Here is a 21,584-nt window from a genome sequence, read left to right as displayed (position 1 = left end):
GGGTAGGGTGTTGACATGGATAGAAAATTGGTTGGCAAAGAGTAGGAGTGAACGGGTCCTTTTCAGAATGGCAGGCAGTGGCGAGTGGAGTGCCGCAAGGCTCGGTGTTGGGGCTGCAACTGTTTATCATATATATTAATGATTTGGAAGAGGGAATTAGGAGCAACACTAGCAAGTTTGCGGATGACACAAAGCTGTGTGGCAGTGTGAACTGTGAAGAGGATGTTAGGAGGTTGCAGGGTGACCTGGACAGGTTGAGTGAGTGGGCAGATGCGTGGCAGATGCAGTATAATATAGGTAAATGTGAGGTTATCCACTTTGGCGGCAAAAACAAGGGGGCAGATTATTATCTCAATGGGGTTAGGTTAGGTAAGGGGGAGATACAGCGAGACCTGGGTGTCCTTGTACACCGGTCACTGAAAGTTGCCGTGCAGGTACAGCAGGCAGTGAACAAAGCTAATGGAATGTTGGCCTTCATAAAAAGAGGATTTCAGTATCGGAGTAAAGAGGTTCTTCTGCAGTTGTATAGGGCTCTGGTGAGACCACATCTGGAGTATTGTGTACAGTTTTGGTCTCCTAATTTGAGGAAGGACATCCTTGTGATTGAGGTTGTACAGCGTAGGTTCACGAGATTGATCCCTGGGATGGTGGGACTGTCATATGAGGAAAGATTGAAAAGACTAGGCTTGTATTCACTGGAGTTTAGAAGGATGAGGGGGATCTTATAGAAACATATACAATTATAAAAGGACTGGACAAGCTAGATGCAGGAAAAATGTTCCCAATGTTGGGCGAGTCCAGAACCAGGGGCTACAGTCTTAGAATAAAGGGGAGGTCATTTAAGACTGAGGTGAGAACATTTTTTTCACCCAGAGAGTTGTGAATTTATGGAATTCCCTGCCACAGAGCGCAGTGGAGGCCAAGTCACTGGATGGATTTAAGAGAGAGATAGATAGAGCTCTAGGGGCTAGTGGAGTCAAGAGATATGGGGAGAAGGCAGGCACGGGTTATTGATAGGGGACGATCAGCCATGATCACAATGAATGGCGGTGCTGGCTCGAAGGGCCGAATGGCCTCCTCCTGCACCTATTTTCTATGTTTCTAATCTTGTTCTACACAAACTTGACCCCTCCGGATGTAGGAATCTGTTTTAATATTCCATCTTTCACTTGACTGAAACTGATGCAGTGTCCACAAATCCAAATGCTTTGATTCTTATTCAAAATTCACTTCATCTACAGTGTCCTCTATAATGTTTGGGACAAAGACCCATCATTTATTTATTTGCCTCTGTATTCCACAATTTGAGATTTGTAATTAAAAAAACACGTGTGGTTTAAGTGTACATTGTCAGATATTATTAAAAGGTAATTTTATACATTTTGGTTTCACCATGTAGAAATGACAGCTGTATATAGTGTATAATTACAGTGTATATACATAGTCCCCCCCATTTCATTTCACCATAATGTTTGGGCCACATGGCTTCACAGATGTTTTTAATTGCTCAGGTATGATTAATTGCCTCCTTAATGGAGGTATAAGAGAGCTCTCAGCACCTAGTTTTTCCTCCAGTCTTTCCATCATCTTTGGAAACTTCTATTGCTGTTTCATCAACATGAGGACCAAAGTTGTGCCAATGAAAGTCAAATAAGCCATTATAAGACTGAGAAACAAGAATAAAACTGTCAGAGACATCAGCCAAACCTTACTCTTACTAAAATCAACTGTTTGGAACAACATTAAGAAGAAACAGAGCACTGGTGAACTTACTAACTGCAAAGGGACTGGCAGGCCAAGGAAGACCTCTACAGTTGATGACAGAAGAATTCTCTCTATAATAAAGAAAAAATCCCAAACACCTGTCCGACAGATCAGAAACCCCTATCAGAAGTGGATTTGTCAATGACCACTGTCCGTAGAAGACTTCATGAACAGAAATACAGAGGCTACACTGCAATATGCTAACCACTGGTTAGCCGCAAAAATAGGATGGCCGGGCTGCAGTTTGCCAAGAAGTACTTAAAAGAGCAACCACAGTTCAGGAAAAAGATTTTCTGGGACAGATGGGAGGAAGATTAATTTGTATCAGAGTGATGGCAAGCGCAAATTATGGAGGAGAGAAGGAACTGCCCAAGATCCAAAGCATACCACCTCATCTGTGAAACACGGTGGAGGGGGTGTTATAGTCTGGGCATGTGTGGCTGCTGCAGGTACTGGCTCACTTATCTTCAACTGCTGATGGTAGTAGCATAATGAATTCTGAAGTGTATAGACACATCCTATCTACTCAAGCTCAAACAAATGCCTCAAAACTCATTGGCCGGCAGTTCATTCTACAGCAAGACAATGATCCCAAACATACTGCTAAAGCAACAAAGGAGTTTTTCAAAGCTAAAAAATGGTCAATTCTTGAGTGGCCGTCAATCATCCGATCTGAACTCAATTGAGCATGCCTTTGTATGCTGAAGAGAAAATGTAAGGGGACTAGCCCCCAAAACAAGCACAAGCTAAAGGTGGCTGCAATACAGGCCTGGCAGAACATCACCAGAGAAGCCACCCAGCAACTGGCGATGTCCATGAATCACAGACTTCAAGCAGTTATTGCATGCAAAGGATATGCAACAAAATACTAAACATGACTACTTTCATTCACATGACATTATGGTGAAACCAAAATGTATAAAAATGGCCTTTCACATCGGGAGAAGAATAAACAACAGGGGAGAGACAATACTTTGCCTTCCATCACAGTGAGGAGGGGTTTGGAGATTCACTGTGATGGATGTTTATGTAAATTTGAGTTAATTGTGTGTCTAGGTTTTTTCATGTTTGTATGACTGCAGAAACTTAATTTCGTTTGAACTTAGGTTCAAATGACAAAAAACGGTATTTCGATTCTATTTTGAACCCGATTCTGATTTAATAAAATCTAACAATGTGCACTTTAACTATATGTGATTTTTTTTTCTATTACAAATCTCAAATTGTGGAGTACAGAGGCAAATAAATAAACGATGGGTCTTTGTCCCAAACATTATGGAGGGCACTGTATTTGACTTGTAGAAATAATTCAAAATGTTTGCTAACATCTTACAAAAAATTCACAATCCTAATTAAGTTTCCATGTAGAAAAGTTACTGGTTTGGAAATTGAACATAAATTGGTGAACAATAAAGGCAGCTCAAGGCAAAGCATGATTTCAAAGAAGTATTTTAGGAAATAAATGGGTGACACTACAGCTATTATTGGAAATCTTTAAATTCATCTACCTTGGCCTTTAATGCTATTAGAGTAATGAAGTAATTATCTGAAGTTTAAAAAAGATACAGTATCAGCTAAACCACATTATAAATCTAAGAATGGTATGGTGGTTAGGTATAAAAATAGGCAGTAAATACCAATTTACCCATTCTGACACATGGATCAAATTGGATTCAGAACAAGAAATAATGCTAAATTATAGAATTTGGTCAATTCAGAAGTTAGAGGGGAGAAATAAAATCAATTATACGAGGCACACACACACACACACACAAGGTGTTCTGGAATTTTAAAATAATTATCGATTCTGAATTACATCAAATAAACAAAATCATTAATTTTAATTCTTAATTTATCAAGAAGACTTATCCACAGCTTGCAGAAAGATATTATCTTGATCCATAAACATTTAATCGAGGAACCCTGCCAATTAAATAGTATTGCAAGCTTTGGCTGCTGTAATATTTATGATTTATGATCTACTTTAAAGTATCTGCAGGAAAAATTAATTGCTTCTCTTTGCTTTGGAATTTGAATTTGAATGTCAAAACCACAAGCTAACTTTCCACAACTCTAAACATGTTGATTCTACAGGTCCTAAACACATTTGAACTTGGTGGACCAAATAATAATTTTGAAGGTAGACACAGAATGCTGGAGTAACTCAGTGGGGCAGGCAGCATCTCAGGAGAGAAGGAGTGGGTGAAGTTTCGGGTTGAGACCCTTCTTCGGACTGAAATAATAACATTGTATCCTTTTGAGAATACCAAAACAAACAAACCAATATTCAAAAAAAGTCAGAAGAGTGTCCGGACACACTTAAAGCACGTAAATTATCCCAAATATAACAGTACAATTATAGGGCATTCGTTGCAATGAAGTCATTGAAATAACAGCATCATGTGTTGTCTGAACTTAATTAATGTACTGTAATTATAGGATAATAAATATTCATAATTAATTCAGTCACTAATCAGTAATGGTACAGAATTCTTACCCGCAGAAGCTCCGAAGATGTGGGTCTATCCTGGGGAATCTTCTGCAAGCAGTAATCCACAAAGTTCCTAAAAAATTGAGACCTAGAAAATACAAATGAACATTAGAAACCTCAAGATCTATTTACTACAAATACTGCCCTTCAAAGGAACAACTGCTTACTAAAAATCCTTTGCAACAAATATTTTCGATAGTTTTATCAGTCCTGAAATCACAGAAAATGTACAATTATTTCCCTACAATCATGAAATATACACATTTGAGTAAAAAATTAAATTTTAAATTGTATTTATATACACTAAGAGAATAACAATGGCTACAACAATATTTGCAAAAATACCAATGACTGAGTTTTATTTATTAATTAATGTACATTAAAATATATTGCATATACTACAATAACGACCATACAATCTGGAAGATACTTAAATGCAATATTAATAAATGATAAATGATACATGATAAAAATGTGATTTGATAATCCTGTCTAATCAGTACAAACATACCACTCATTTGACTGAAGTATTGGCGATTCATTCTGGGCAATGTGATATAAGGCACTCATTGCATTCATGTTGAACAAAGGTGGCTTCCGTTCCGCTGCATAAAAGGCAAATTGAGAGCACATGTTAAAAAGTTGTTTTAACATCCACAGAAGGCAAGTGATAAACCCGCATGGATAAGAACTGTCGTCATAGAGAGTAATCCTATTTAAGATCACCTGTTCAAGCTACTAAAAATCTATTCTATGGTAAACACACGTGGTATTTATCAAGCACACAAAATTATTAACTAGGTTGAATCAAATCAAAACAGTTGCTGGTATTTTTTCTCTTTAAATACTACAATGTATTATAATAAACAATTTAATGATTATGCTACTGAAAAGGCAAAATGGCAATCTAAGCAGTATCCTTCTCGTTGAATATGGATTTCAATGTTTAAATTTGGGGTACTTTTTAAAATCTTAAAAGTAGCATAGATTGTGGTATCAATCAAACCAAGTCAGAGGTTAACATGGTTGAATCAGGCACACCTTAATTGAAAAATATTTTTCATAGTAAGATTTAAGACCTTTCCAGGCTAGGAATTGGCAGAGTCCCTGCACTGGTCTGCACAATACACACAGGCCTAGGTCAGACACTGGGGGAAAAAATGGCAGGCACAGTGGGTTGTCTATAAAGGTTTTGAGGAACTAGCTGCGAGATTGGGCTGACTGTTGGGGACGCCCCTCTCACAGTCCTGCTTTGAGCAGCCAAAAACAATATAATTCCCTTTCTAAATGAAGAACTACGGCTGAGGAAAGGTGCATCATGCTAGGATGTTAGTTACTGCAACAACTGCACTGCATAGATGCACATACAGTGCCCTCCATAATGTTTGGGACAAGGACCCATCATTTATATATTTGCCTCTGTACTCCACAATTTGAGATTCGTAATAGAAAAAAAATCACATGTTGTTAAAGTGTGCATTGTCAGATTTTAATAAAGGCAATTTTTATACTTTCGGTTTCACCTTGTAGAAATTACAGCAGTGTTTATACATAGTCCCCCCATTTCAGGGCACCATAATGTTTGGGACACAGCAGTGTCATGTAAATGAAAATAGTCATGTTTAGTATTTTGTTGCATATCCTTTACACGCAATGACAGTTTGAAGTCTGTGATTCATGGACATCAACTGGGTGTCTTCTCTGGTGATGCTCTGCCAGGCCTGTATTGCAGACATCTTTAGCTTATGCTTGTTTTGGGGGCTTCAGTTTTCCCATCAGCAGGGTTCAGATCGGGTGATTGACGGCCACTCAAGAATTGACCATTTTTTAGCTTTGAAAAACTCCTTTGTTGCTTTAGCAGTATGTTTGGGATCATTGTCTTGCTGTAGAAGGAACCGCCAGCCAATGAGCTTTTAGGGTACACAAAAATGCTGGAGAAACTCAGCGGGTGCAGCAGCATCTATGGAGCGAAGGAAGTAGGCAACGTTTCGGGCCAAAACACTTCTTCTGAGCTTTGAGGCATTTGTTTGAACTTGAGCAGATAGGGTGTGTCTATACACTTCACAATTCATTATGCTACTACCATCAGTAGTTGTATCATCAATGAAGATAAGTGAGCTATACCTTCAGCAGCCATACATGCCCAGACTATAACACCCCCACCACCGTGTTTCACAGATGAGGAGATATGCTTTGGATCTTGGGCAGTTCCTTCTCTCCTCCATACTTTACTCTTGCCATCACTCTGATATGTTAATCTTCGTCTCATCTGTCAACAAGACCTTTTTCCAGAACTGTGGTTGCTCTTTGAAGTACTTCTTGGCAAATTGTAACCCGGCCGTTCTATTTTTGCGGCTAACCAGTGGTTTGCATCTTGTAGGATAGCCTCTGTATTTCTGTTCATGAAGTGCTTTGCGGACAGAGGTCATTGACAAATCCACACCTGACTCCTGGAGAGTGTTTCTGATCTGTCGGACAGGTGTTTGGGGATTTTTCTTTATTATAGAGAAAATTCTTCTGTCTTCAGCTGTGGAGGTCTTCCTTGGCCTGCCAGTGCCTTTGCGATTAGTAAGCTCACCAGTGTTCTCTTTCTTCTTAATGATGTTCCAAACAGTTGATTTTGGTAAGCCTAAGGTTTGGCTGAAGTCTCTAACAGTTTTATTCTTGTTTCTCAGTCTCATAATGGCTTCTTTGACTTTCATTGGCCCAACTTTGGTCCTCATGTTGATAAACAGTAATACAAGTTTCCAAAGGTGATGGAAAGACTGGAGGAAAGACTAGGTGCTGAGAGCTCTCTTGTACCTGCATTAAGGAGGCAATAAAACACACCTAAGCAATTACAAACGCTTGTGAAGCCATGTGTCCCAAACATTATGGTGCCCTGAAATGGGGGGGACTATGTATAAACACAACTGTAATTTCTACATGATGAAACCAAATGTATAACAATGGCCTTAAATAAAATCTGGCAATGTACACTTTAACCACGTGATTTTTTTCCATTGCAAATCTCAAATTGCGGAGTACAGAGGTAAATAAATAAATGATGGGTCTTTGTCCCAAGCGTTATGGAGGGCATTGTATATTGTCGCCCCAACTCCAATCACAATCCAAGTCAATGAATGAAAACAAACTAAACTTCACAATCTTCCTCTTCATAGCATTTAGCAACAGTACTTGGATAACCAGAGGTATTATCTAACACGTTTAGATTCAAGGGTTCCATTGCAGGTTTCCTTCTGAACAGTGGTCGTACACTTAAACCACTTTCTATTATTGATGAGCATCAAATAAATTTAGAATAATTTAGAAATATGAGTATATCAAGATATTATTTTATGCTTTGTGAATATAATAAACCCCACTGCTAAACAACTGGGACATAAATAGCCAAAAATTTGATATCAGATTCAGGTAGATTAACAAAGCACTTCTGCAGCAAGCGGCTACAGTTTTTTTGAAGAGCACGCTCTAAATCTATGTTCTTTATCTTTCGGAAGGAAGCAAAATACGGGTGCATGGAGAGACAAGTTAAATGTAATAATGACTTGGAAAAATATTCCTTCACATTAGTAATCAAAATACCATTATTTATGTTACAATTGCACTGTTTGTACCCACCACACAAACTGAAATGATTTGGGATGGCAACTAACCACCATCTTTGCAAAGACAATTTGAGAAAAGCAGTGATCGTAATGCTAAAGCGCATACATAAGATTATATTAGAGCTCAAAATAGGCCATTTCCTAAAAAGTGTAAGCATTAGCATGAAATATTCTGATAATTGAACCAACATTTTGTGTTTTAGATAACAGAATGAAGAAAATAATGGGTCTATTAAAATTATTGATTAAACAATAATCAGAGCGCTATGACATTTCTGGGCAACCCATCACAGAAAGAACATCAAAGCCAAAGGATACAAGCAAAAGGTTCATCAGGAGTGTTTATATATCCTATATAACAAAAGATCATCATTCATTTAAAATTCTAGCTTGCAGCAAAAAAAAAAAACCTTTGGGCAAGGCAGGCAAACATATGGAAGCCTGGATGTCGAGGGAAATTGAGGCTCTTATTAAGAGTGGGGAAGTGGTATGGGATATGTACAGGCAGCTTGAGGAGTTTTGGTGAACTTAGTAGTAAGCTGAAAAAGGCAAAAAAAGGGACGGGTGATAGCTCTGGCAGAGGTGAAATCTGGGGCGAATTGAGGAGAATAAAAGATAGAATTGTTTTAGAATGAGTGTAAAATGGGTTGCTGATGGTCAGTACAGTTGATGGGCCGAATGGCCCGTTTCCATGTTGTATCTCCCTATAATTTGATGCATTTCAGATAGAAAGAAATGTGAGGGTAAATCTACTTACTAGATCGGAGTAACAAAGCACTTTACAATGTAAAATCTACAGTTAGACAGGTTATTCACTATTAAATGTTTACATAAAAGGTTTTAACAAGTTGAATTAATTAACAATTCTGTCATTACTGGGGAAAAATAAACATTTATTGAAACTCCGATTTTATTTATTTTTTTAACATTAACTATTATTAATTGCTGCACACGTTTGCTGGCATTTAATAGCCATGACTATGACCAACAGATATAAATGGATCAGATGAATGAAGTACAAACCAAGTTCAATGCATGTAATCCCAAGTGACCAGACATCAACTTTCCCATCATACTGTCCTTCATCCATTGCAAGGATCACTTCTGGGGCCATCCTGTGAAATATTAACATTTAGCCGTTTCAAACCCTTTCTGCGTTGTTCAAGTACGTTTATTTGGGTAGTTAACAAAAATTAAACATCATGACTAAAATAAATGCTACATTCATTCATAATTGTCAGTCAGAAATACCAATCTGTAGCTGAAAAAACACACAAGGAAATGTACATCTCAATTGATCTGATCAATTGTATTTTCCCTCGCTGTTAAAAACAATTACTTAAAGCAGCTTAATTACTTAATTCATTACTTAAAGAGTAAATTGGTTTACTCGATTCAATCGTCCCATTGCTTAATGTCACTTTGCTCAAGATTTTTTTTTAAATGCAACACTGACCAGGGTTTGAACCTGGGACTTCCTTGTTTCATGGACACATTGTTTAGAGCCATCCGTGAAAATAATTTAAAAATCAATAATTTTATTGACAGTTTTGGTTTTGCTAGTATTATGATAGAAATGTACAGCACAATGACATTTAAGGGTAACTGGGCAGTTCCTGAGCATTGTTGATGTTTATCTTAACGATGCAGTAATATTTTAATTTTAAACCTTAATTACATATTTCTTACCAGTAAGGTGTCCCAACAAAGGAGTTAGCGGGGGAGGCTATTGAGGCAGATCCAAAATCAGCCAGCTTAACTTGTCCTGGCTCAGTGAGTAAAATGTTTCCCGCTTTTATGTCTCTGTAAGGAAAGATTAAAATGTCAAAACCACCAACTAATTTGATCCTTTAAGATTGGTTATTAATTTTCTGGCTAAGTTTTCATTTTCAGCTAATTGTTCGACTCAGACCTTATTGAGACTCAGCTCTGGGAGCAGCTGAATGTGCAAAATTTGGGTTTATATTTATCAAAATATCATCCCAGCCTCCTGTTTAGAAAATCTATCCATTACCAACTAAATTTTGAGTTGAGCTAAATTATATCAATGAGATAGCTTGACTGCTGAGCACTTAACTCATTAAAGGTACACAAAAATGCTGGAGAAACTCAGCTGGTGCAGCAGCATTTATGGAGCGAAGGAGATAGACAACGTTTCGGGCCAAAACCCTTCTTCAGACTGATAGGGGGTGGGGGGAGGCGGGGAGAAGAAAGGAAAAAGGAGGAGCCCGAGGGCTGAGGTAAGAAGGGGAGGAGACCGCAAGGGTTAACAGAATTGTGAGAAATCAATAGATGCTGCTGCACCCGCTGAGTTTCTCCAGCATTATTGTGTACCTTCGATGTTCCAGCATCTGCAGTTCCTTCTTGAACACTTAACTCATTAACATTTTCACCACCTCTCCCTTAACACTAGGCACGATTTGAGCTACAGACAGCAAGAAATCAAAAGTTTATTCCTGGATTGTAAAGAGATAAGTTCTGAGCATCTCCATTCATCTCATTTCTAGAAGACAATAAGGAATTAGTTGGACAGCTTGGACAACTGGAACATGTTTCAACGACAGCTCCTGCATTCAAAGGCAAAAAAAATCTTTTGCACCACCTAGTGGGTTAATGTAACCAGTGCAACATATACAGCTGATCTTAAATGCACTTCCTGCTTTTTATTGGACACAAAGTAGATCCTGCTGTGACCTCCACTAGAGGGAGTGTTCACCTCTCCATGCAACTTAATCTAATGGCAGTGTTGAATAAACAGCACTGTCAATTCCTGGTAAAATACTCGCCCACATTTTCACCACTGAGTAGGTAAGACACAATATTATTCTCTCCTGCATGCTGTGTGGTACAGATGAACTTGAACAATATCTCAGACAGTCTGTGCAGGAAGAAACTACAGATGCTGGTTTAAACCAAATATAGACACAAAATGTTGGAGCAACTCGGTGGGACAGGCAGCAACTCTGGAGAGAAGGAATGGGTGATGTTTCGGGTCGAGAAATGGTCTCAAGAAAGGTCTCTACCCGAAACGTTACCCATTCCTTCTCTACAGAGATGCTGCCTGGCCCACCGAGTTCCTCCAGCATTTTGTGTCTATCTCAGGCGTTCTGTTGCATTCAAACAGAGAAAAGATTGTTTATCTCTAGTTTTGTACTAGTTTGGCAAGCCCGATATCCTATTGATCACATGGTTTATGCTATCTGGATCTACACAAGCTTGAAAGTTATGGCAACTTGTAGAAATTTGTATGAGATTGTTTTTTTTAATTAGCTATTTATGAATATAGAAAGATTTAGTTAAAAGGGAGAGGAGGGGGGGAGAGAGGGGGAGGACAAGAGAAGGGGGAAAAGAGGGGGGGGGACCAGAGGGGGGGACAAGAGGGGTTGGAGGAGGAGCGGGCAAGGGGGGGGGGGAGAGGGGGGGGAAAAAGGAAGGACGAGGGGGGGGGAGGGGGGGGAAAGAGGGGGGGGAAAAGAACAAGAGGGGGGGGGCAGAGAGAAGGGGGGACCAGAGGGGGGGGCAAGAGAGGGGGGGGGACAAGAGGGGGGGGGGAAATGGGGGAACAAGAGGGGGAGGGGGGGGGCAATGGGGGGGGAGCAAAAGAGGGGGGGACAAAGAGGGGGGGGGACAAGAGGTGGGGGGGGGACAAGAGGGGGGACAAAAGTGGGGGGGGGACAAGAGGGGGGGAGAGAGGGGGGGGACAAGAGAGGCCGGGGGGGGGGCAAGAGAGGGGGGGGGACACAGGGGGGGACAAGAGAAGGGGGGGGGACAAGAGAGAGGGGGGGCAAGGAGAGGGGGGGCAAGAGAGGGGGGGAACACAACAAACAAAACAAAAAACACAACAAAAACAAACAACCCCCCCCCAAAACAGAGAAAAAAACAAAAACAAAACAAACAACAACAGATCACAAAAAAAAACAAGAACGGGGACGGACAAGAGGGGGGGGACAAGAGGGGGGGACAAACAAGAGAAGAAGAGGGGGGGGGGCAAGCGGGGAAAAGAGGGGGGGGCAAGAGAGGGGGGGGCAAGAGAGGGGGGGGCAGGAGAAGGAGGGGGGGGCAAGAGAGGAAAGAACGGACAAAAACAAGAGGGAGGGAGGAGAGGAGCAAGGGGGGGGGCAAGAGGGGGGGGGGGGGGCAAGAGAGGGGGGGGAAGAGAGAAAATGGGGGGGGAGAGAAGAGAGGGGGGGACAAGAGGGGGGGGGCAAAGAGAGGGGGGGGGCAAGACGAGAGGGGGGGGAGGAAGGGAGCAGGGGGGGGAGGAGGGGGGGGGGGACAAAGAGAGGGGGGGCAAGGGGAAATACGAGAGGGGGGGGCAGGGAGAGAGGGGGGGGGGGGGGCAAGAGAAAGAGGGGGGGGCAGGTCAAGAGGGACAAGGAAAGGGAACAAGAGAAGGGGGGACAAAGAAAGAAAAAGAGGGGGGGCCACGGCGAAGGGGGGCAAAGCAAGGGAGGAGGGGGGGGCAGAAGAGAGGAAGGAGAGGGGGGGAGCAAGCAGGGGGGAGTGGGGGGCCAAGAGAGGGGGGGGCAAGGGGGGGAAGAGGGGGGACAAGCGGGGGGGGGCACAAGAGGGGGGGCAAGAGAGGGGGGGCAAGAGAGGGGGGGGCAAGAGGGAGGGGGGGGCAAGGGAGAGGGGGGGGGGGGGAAAGAGGTCGGAAGGGGGGGGCAAGAGGGGGGGGGGGACAAGAGGGGGGGGCGAAAGAGAGGGGGGGGCAAGAAGAGAGGGGGGGGAAAAAGAGAGGACAAGGGGGGACAAGAGAAAAGGGGGGAAAGAGAGTGGGGGGGGCAAAGAGGGGGGGGGGGCAAGAGAAGAGGGGGGGGACAAGAGGGAGGGGCAAGAGGGGGGGACTAAGAGGGGGGGGGCAAAGAGGGGGGGGGCAAAGAGAGGAGAGGGGGGGAAAAGAAGAGAGGGGGGGGCAAAGAGAGGGGGGGGGGGCAAGAGAGAGGAAAGAGAGGGGCAAGAGAGGAGGGGGGAGAGGGGGGGGAAGAGGGGGGGAAAAAAGGGGGGCAAGAGTAGGGGGGAGGGGGGGGGCAAGAGAAAATACAAAAGACGGAGGAGAAGGGTGGGCAAGGGGGGGGGGGAGAGGGGGGGGCAAAGAGGGGGGGAAAGGGGGGGCAAGAGCAAAGGGTGGGGGCAAAGGGCAAGAAGGGGGGGGGAGGAAGGGGGGGGGAGAGGGGGGAGAGACGTGAGGGAGAGAGGAGGGGAGAGAGAGAGAGAGAATAAAGAGAGAGAGACAGGGGGAGAGAGGGAGAGAGAGAGAGGGATAGGGAGAGAGAGAGAGGTGGGGAGAGAGAGGAGGGGAGAGAGAGAGAGTGCCTTTTTACTTCAACCCAAAACCCCCCCAAACAACCATTTGCAGGCAGGGTTTTTTTATTTCTAAACTAACCATTTTAAAATTTTCATTGTAATAAAAACGGTTCACATTAAGGGTACTACTTCACAGGTGTGAAAGAAATTGTTCAGTGTCATTCAGAGCTCAGAGTGACAGAGACTAATTGACAGAGCTCCATCTTGATGAGAGACTGATTAACGCACACCACTTCCTGGTTTTATAGTCCCTCCCCCTCCCTCCAGCAGGGGCAGCAGAGAGAATGGGGAATTTTGTAAAAACATTAATATCTCCGTCATTTTTAATTGACGGGAAAAATCCTTGGCACACATGCGGCAAAGTGGGGCTCTGAGCAAGGTGGCCAAAAATGAAGGCCGTAGGTGGCGGCGTTCTCTCGGAAATCGCAGCACAGAAGGCCAAAAGCGGTCAAGAACAGAGATTTAGTAATATAGATAGGGTCAACAGCTTCAATCCAATTTAATCACGTGTTTTATGTCCTCTTTCTTATGTAAATGTGGCTTCTCCCCTTGTCATAGATGGATACCGCACCGTGTCTCGTGTGTCCCATTGTTCTGCTCTTGGCCCCTCCCCCTCTCCCCAGAGGGAACAAAAATAAAATCCCCATGTCCTCTCCATTCACCCCACCAGTCTCCGCATCCAACACATCATCCTCCAACATTTCCATCATCTCCAACATGACCCCACCATCAGACGGATAGGATATCTTCCCATCTCCACTCCTTTCTGCCGACCGCAGAGACCACTCCCTCTGCAACTCCTTGTTTCACTTATCCCTTCCCACCCAAACCATTCTCAACCCAGGTAGTTTTCCCTACAGCCGCAGGAGATGCAACACTTGTCCCTATACCTCCTCCCTATTCCCCATCTCCTCCATCCAGGGACTCCAGCAGTCCTTCTATGTGAGAAAGATGTTTATGTGCACTTTCGCTAACAAAATTTGGCCTCCTGTACGTCGGCGGAGACTCAGCGACTACTTCACTGGACACTTGCGTTCGGTCTGTCAACGCCTACATGATCTCCCGGTTGCTAACCATTTTAACTCCCATTTCCATACTGACCTTTATGTCCTGGGGTTCTGTATTGTCAGATTCAAGGCCACACGCAAACTGGAGGAACATAACTTCATATTCCGCTTGGGTAGCTTATAACCCAATGGTATGAACATGGAATTTTCCAATTTTAGGTGACCTCAACCCCCAACCCCCCCCCCCCCCCAAAACCCCTCTCTCTCCCTTTACTAACCACTTTCTCCCCCCTCCCTTTTGCTTCATCTGAACTCCCACCTATTTCTCCCCTCCCCCTGCTACTTTCCTCCCTGTTTCTGTTCATAAATAGCTAATTTTGCAAGTATTCATTCCTGTCTCACACCTCTGGTTTTTATCCTGTCTGTCAAACACGATCCTGGCCCTTGTCCGCCCATTACCTGCCACTTTTCTGCCTCTCCCCTCTGCCGGCATTCTTCTACCCTCCTACAATCAGTCTGTAGAAGGGTCTCAACCTGAAATGTCACCTGTCCAAGCTCTCCAGAGATGCTGCCTGACCTGCTGAGTTACTCTCCAGCAACTTTGCGTCCTTTTGTCTTTTAACTAGCATCCACAGTTCCTTGCTTCCACTTTGTTTTATAACGTTGCTGCCATCAAACATGACAATGATTTCAATTTTGACCCCGAGTCACGTTGTCAAATCTCCCCACAAACCAGCACACATTACTTTTGCAATCCCCTCCAGTCCTATAATGTAAACTCATTCCTCTCATTCTAGCCTCTTTTGCACTGACAATAATATACTGCCAAACTTTTTCTGTTGCCGAAACCCCAAGCTCATGAAATATTTCCCAATATTTCCTGAACTTGAATTATTTTTGAAACCGAGTGGGATTTTAGGAATGTTTTAGTGCATTTGCAGTGGAGAACGTTTCTGCATTTTACGTCATGTCACAAGAAATATATTCTTGTACTTGAAAACCATCTAAACTGCAATGGTCTTCATGAGCAGGGATTACACAGGTCTATATGTTTTAGTTCTTGAAGGAAAATAGTTAAAAAGGGATGTCATTTAAAAGTCTGTACCCAAAGACAACTGCCATTATTTTAACGAAAATAATATAAAAGGTACCAGGAACAACAATTACAGAACTATAGCTGTAGATGCATAAATTAATTTACCATATAGGGGATATCTTCACTATGACTTCATGGATTAATGTACCAAAATCTAGTGCCAAAAATGTTGGATTATCAAAAAAAATGTGATTGCCATGTACTAAAAAATATTTTAGAACAGATCAAACCATTTTCTCATTTGTGAGATTTCAGTATAAAAAAACCCCACTCAGTCCAGTTTGGTCTCTGTGCAGTGATACAATTAATCCCATAATCCAACTTTCCCTGTAGCCCTGCAGTTTTACATCCTTCAAGTGCTTATCTAATTTCCTTTCTAAATCATTGAACATCAGTTCCACTATTCTCAGAGAAAGCAAGCTTGCATATCATGGATAGTTAATTTACTAACTCAACTTCAGAGGACAAATCCATTTTTAGAGAGACAAGTAAAATGTAAATGCATTTTAAGCCATATTTTCTCACCTATGTATCAGATTATGAGAGTGCAGGTAGGTCAGCCCCTGCAAGGCACCGTGGGTAATGGCAGCAATCTCCACTTCCTGAAGTGGTTTCTTGTGAACTAAAGAGAGAGAATTCTTTCAATATTAGATCTTTCTTTACATTTTGGCTTCAGTGTTATACTGGTTGCTCATTAAAGTTCTGTAAAGAAACAGAGCCGCAAAACTCAAAAAGCAGTAACATTAAAACGTACTTAATGAAATCACAGCTGATTTTTTAAAAATCCCTTCCATTCTAATTTTACTTAAAGCATTACTTCAAAGCAAAAATACAAACATAGCATGCATGATATTTTCAGTCTAAATAATACTATAATTTAAATATGTTATACATTTCCTTCGGTAAAGCTTTAGCTCAGTGATGCAAAAGCAATAAAAATGGACACTTTCATTCTTCAGGCAATGGCTGTCAGATCAAACACTTCCAGATCAAGCAGTGCATAAATAGTTAATGAAACTGTAACTATGCCAAATTATTTCATACCTACGCACAAATTTTAAACATTTATATATATTGTGCATGTACAGCTGCAGATTATAAATCTATTGTCAGAAATTAATCCTATCCAAATTAGGGAAGGCAATTGAACATTAAAGTTAAAGTTTCAAAGATCTATTTAAATGTGTCTAAAATAAATGATTGCGCACTCCCAGGAAATGTGGTGTATAGTGGCTCAGCAACACATTATGGAGCATATATTTCCAATCACTTTCAAAAAGGAAGGGAGCATTTAAAGTTCCAGTATGACAGGACAGGTAGTAAACTGTAAAAATAACATAGAAACAAAAGCCATTGTCCATTTCAGATGACTTTACTACATTGATACAGGCAATTGGAACCAAAACAGTTTTATTGCCTATCCATTTTATAGCATCCGAAATAATGAAGCCTTTATAATGTTCTCAATAATCCAGATTTCATAAACTAGGCTATAATATATATATTTCAGGTTTCATACAACTGATTCAGTTTAAATGTATCCTGCTGCAACATATTCAATTGTAATAGCCCTTCTACCTTGGCAATCTCCTGCATGGGTTTGGATAGCTAAGGAACATAACCTGAGTTTGCAGTCATTTAACATAGTGTAATCTCTGTTCCCTGGTGGAGTCGTAAAGTCATTTAGCAAGGAAACAGAACTTTGGCCCTACACTATTTTATTATTTTACACTCCCATCAACTCCTCCCAGAATCTGTAAAGACCGATACTCTATAGACAATATACACTGGCCAGTTAGCCGACCAACCCACACATTTTTGTGATATAGGAGGAAACAATACAGTTGCAGTGAGAACATGCAAACTCCACAGACAGTATCAAGAGGCCAGGATTGAGCCTGTGAATCTGCGAGACAGCAGCTCCATTACTTGCACATCACTGTACTGCTGCTCAATCACTGTGCATTTCAAAAAAAGTTTTTTTTAATATCCCAAGGACAGGTCAAACAGAGCTTTCAACTATCCTTTAACTAGTATGCTTATAACTAGCCCTCAATAAATATTAATCCTTCAATGATCCTTGTTACTTAACTTGACTTTCAATGAACTAGTCAAATTCCTCCGATTACTATCAAAATAAATCATTTATTTTAAACAGAGGCATAGGAGACCGAATATACCGGCAATTGCGGCAAAAAAACATTTGTTAAAGTTCTATCAAACATTCCATCAGCATAAAAATAAAATCAGAGTGCCCAGATTTTACAGTTGCAATAATAGCGATTGATAGAGAAAGAACAACATGGTTCCTGCAACTCAACAATTAAACTGCTTGCACATGCCCAGCTAAACATTAATATCAGGACATTTCTGTCCAATCCACAAGCTTCACTGGCACTTCAAGAGAAGCAGCATTCAAACACAAAGGTAAAATAGATGAATTACTTACTGTTAACAAGTTTGTCCATGAAAGTGAGTTGTTTACCGTACTTAAACAGCTGCTATGCAAAGACTTAAATAGTACCAATCAACCACTGAAAGTTTACATTTACAATTGTGATTAAAAAATTTCAATATTTAAATGTACCTTTGTCTCTTAATCTCAATTATTTTTGGAACTTGAAACCAGAAGGCAAAACTCTGCTTTCTATACATGCTTTGGCTTTAAATAAAATATGCAAACTTTAACCTTCTGGTTTACAGTTCGGGCATCACAAAAAAACTCCAAATTATTTGGGTTGAAGAGAGGAACTACTGTTTCTGGACAAGACTGTTGTGTTCAGTTGTGGTCATCCTGCTGTGAGAAAGAGTGCAGAGAAGATTTATGAAAATGTTGCCACAACTCACTCAAGGGCTTATGCTAAAATGGAGGCCAGGACTTTATTCCTTGGAATGCAGGAGGCTGAGGGGTGATCATGAGGGGAATAAATAGGGTAAATGCACAAAGTCTTTTCCCCATGAGTTAAAGGAAGTAGAATTGTGAGGGGGGGGAGGGGGGGGGGGGGGGGGGGGGATAATAGAAACGCAAGAAAGGAGCTTTTCACAGTGTGGGAGATATATTCAAAGAGCTGCTCGAAGAAATTGTTGAGGCAGGTACAATAAAAAGATCTAAAAAGGCATTTGGACAGGTACATGGATAGAAAAGGTTTAGAGGGCTATGGGGCTAGCTTACTGGAGATGGGGCAAATTGTCAGCATGGATGAGTTGGGGTAAATGTTAAATCCAGGTTATTTTTTTTACCCCCAGAAAAATGTGGGAATATGAAAAGAGATTAAACTTGCCGAATAATGAACGGTTCGGTTAGAGTGGATGTGGAATGTTTCTACTAGTGGGAGTGTCTAGAACCAGAGGGCATAGGTTCAGAATAAAAGGATGTGCCTTCAGAAAAGAGATGATGAGGAATTTCATTAGCCAGAGGATGGTGAATCTGTGGAATTCATTGCTCCAGATGGCTGTGGAGGCCATGTCAGTGGCTATTTTTGAAGAGGAGATCGACGGGTTCTTGATTAGTAAGTGTGTCAAAGATTATGGGGAGAAGGCAGAAGGATGGAATTGAGAGGGAGAGATAGATCAGCCCTGATTGAATGGTGAAGTAGACTTGATGGGCCTAATACTGCTCCTCTGATTTATGAATCCTTGAAGGATTTTTATCATGGAGCACACTTCAAATGGAAATCAACAGATAGGATTGATTTCCATTTCATGGAAATGGAATCACTAAATAGGATTAGTGCCTCAAAATGGAGCTAATGGAGAGGGTGCCATGATCTCTTGAACAAGGGGACAACATTCTGAAAGAAGTACTTTTCAAAAATTCTATTCCTATGCTAACAATGGTACACTGCAGACCACGTCAAGTCCCTTCTGACCTAGATCACAGTTAAATATAATTCAATTCCTAGGCCTCCATTGCCTCATCTTTACCTCAGTCCAGTCTTTTACACCTCCATTCCCCGCCAGGAAGGTCTCAAAGCAGCTCCGGTTCTTCCTTGAAGAAATCTAATTAGTTCCCCTGTACTAACACTCTATTCCACCCAGGGTTCTTGTCTTCAACTTCAACAACTTCTCGACTCCTCTCACTTTCTTCAAGGTAAAGGTGTAGCCCTAGGTAATTGCATGGGTCCCAGCTATGCCGCCTGTTTGTTGGTTATGTCGAACATACTTGCTCTACATATACACTGGTGCCATCCCCCAACTCTCCATTTCGCTGATGACAGCCTTCAAGCAGAACTTGCTTTCATTAATTTCACCATTGACTTCCACCGTGCCCTGAAATTCACTTGGACTATCTCTAACACCTCTCGCTGTTTTCTTGATCTCTCTGTCTCCATTATGCGGGACAGACAATCAATTGACATCTACTACAAACCTACCAACTCCCACAATATCTGGACTACACCTCCTCCTACCCTGCTTCTTGCAAACACACCATCCCCTATTCTCAATTTCTGTCACCACTGTATCTGTTCCCAAGAGGAGGCTCTCCATTCTATGACACCCAAGATGTCCTCTTTCTATAATAAACTTGATTCCCCCCCCACCCCATCACTGTCGGAGATAGGTCCCTCACTCGCATCTCTTCTGTGTCCCATAGTTCTGCTCTCGCTCCCTCTCCCCCCAAGCAGAGTTCCCCTGCTCCTTATCTTTCATTTTTGCTACCTTCCACCTGATCTCACCACCAGTCGCATCTTTCCACCTTCACCACTTTATTCAGATAATTTCCTCCGCAACTCCTTATTTCACTCATCCCTTGCCACCCAAACCGCATCTTCCTCAGGCACGTTCCCCTGCAACTGCGGGAGATGTAACAGCTATCTCTAGACCTCCTCCCTCATTTCCATCCAGGGAACCAAGTCCTTCCAGGTGAGACAGAGGTTTCTCGAACCTCAACTACTGCATTCAGTACTCCTGACATGGTCCCCCCGATACATCAGCGAGACGAAGTGTAGACGAGGCGACCATTTCGCCAAACATTTGCACTCGGTATGCCAAGGCCAGCTGGATTCTCCAATTCCTAAAATTTTAATTGCCCTTCTCATTCCCTTGCTGATCTTTCTGCCCTGGGCCTCCTCCGTTGTCAGACCCCACATGAAACTGGAGGAACTGTACCTCTTATTCCACTTGGGTAGCTTACAATGTATAAACATTGAATTCTCCAATTTCAGGTAACTAACCTACAAACACCCTCCCACCCACCTGAATGTCCCCTCATGTCTCCCTTTCCTCTTCCACCTATCTTTCTTCCACTGGCTTCATATTTCACTCCTCTCCTAATCTCACACTTTTTGTCTTTTCACCTCTACCTTTGTCCAACCATCTGCCAATCAACCCCCTCCCCTTAACTGTATCTGCCCATCACTTGCCAGACTTTGTCCCACACCCACCTCTCTTTCAGCCTCCTCCCCCACTACAATCAGTCTGAAGAAAGGTCCCAGCCTGAAACATTGTCTATCCATTCTTCAGAGATCCTGCCTGACCTGCTGATTTACTCCAATATTTATGTCATTTTTTGAAAACTGCATCTGCCGTTACTTGTATCTAGCTCTAACTTGGACATGTTTATTATAAAATTGTGTTTTGCAGCAATATCTCTTTTTGCAGTTTCCTTTTTACTGTCTTGGAGAATTTTGTGTGATTTTATGTAAAATTTACAGACAATGTTTTTGTTTGGTAGTCGATGTGCCTCTGATGCTGCTGCAAGGTTTTCATGATACCTGTACTGAATGAACTTGTGCATCTGACAATAACTTGATTTGAACTACACATGAAAGCCTGATTTTGTTTAATTAAATGTTTCAATGCTTACTTAATAGAAACATAGAAATTAGGTGCAGGAGTAGGCCATTCGGCCATTCGAGCCTGCACCGCCATTCAATATGATCATGGCTGATCATCCAACTCAGTATCCTGTACCTGCCTTCTCTCCATACCCTCTGATCCCCTTAGCCACAAGGGCCACATCTAACTCCCTCTTAAATATAGCCAATGAACTGGCCTCGGCTACCCTCTGCGGCAGAGAGTTCCAGAGACTCACCACTCTCTGTGTGAAAAAAAGTTCTTCTCATCTCGGTTTTAAAGGATTTCCCCCTTATCCTTAAGCTTTGACCCCTTGTCCTGGACTTCCCCAACATCGGGAGCAATCTTCCAGCATCTAGCCTGTCCAACCCCTTAAGAATTTTGTAAGTTTCTATAAGATCCCCTCTCAATCTCCTAAATTCTAGAGAGTATAAACCAAGTCTATCCAGTTTTTCTTCTTAAGACAGTCCTGACATCCCAGGAATCAGTCTGGTGAACCTTCTCTGCACTCCCTC

General features: G+C 42.0%; 1 protein-coding gene across 5 annotated transcripts in view; it reads right to left on the bottom strand.

Annotated features, from left to right (window-relative positions):
* Positions 1-21,584, bottom strand: part of taok3a (TAO kinase 3a) — a 129,626-nt gene that overhangs the window by 58,282 nt on the left and 49,760 nt on the right. For all 5 annotated transcript variants that reach the window (XM_055655580.1, XM_055655585.1, XM_055655582.1 and 2 more), the window contains exons 7-11: positions 15,799-15,895; positions 9,553-9,666; positions 8,887-8,978; positions 4,767-4,860; positions 4,262-4,343 (exon numbers count right to left, since the gene is read on the bottom strand). In XM_055655580.1, coding sequence (XP_055511555.1) covers positions 4,262-4,343; positions 4,767-4,860; positions 8,887-8,978; positions 9,553-9,666; positions 15,799-15,895 — 479 coding nt within the window. The remainder of the gene's footprint in view (positions 1-4,261; positions 4,344-4,766; positions 4,861-8,886; positions 8,979-9,552; positions 9,667-15,798; positions 15,896-21,584) is intronic.

This window comes from Leucoraja erinacea, chromosome 25, assembly GCF_028641065.1.
Source record: "Leucoraja erinacea ecotype New England chromosome 25, Leri_hhj_1, whole genome shotgun sequence".
NCBI classification, from domain to species: Eukaryota; Metazoa; Chordata; class Chondrichthyes; order Rajiformes; family Rajidae; genus Leucoraja; species Leucoraja erinaceus.
Note: the sequence above shows the minus strand (reverse complement) of the source record. Positions and strands in the feature narration are given on the sequence as shown.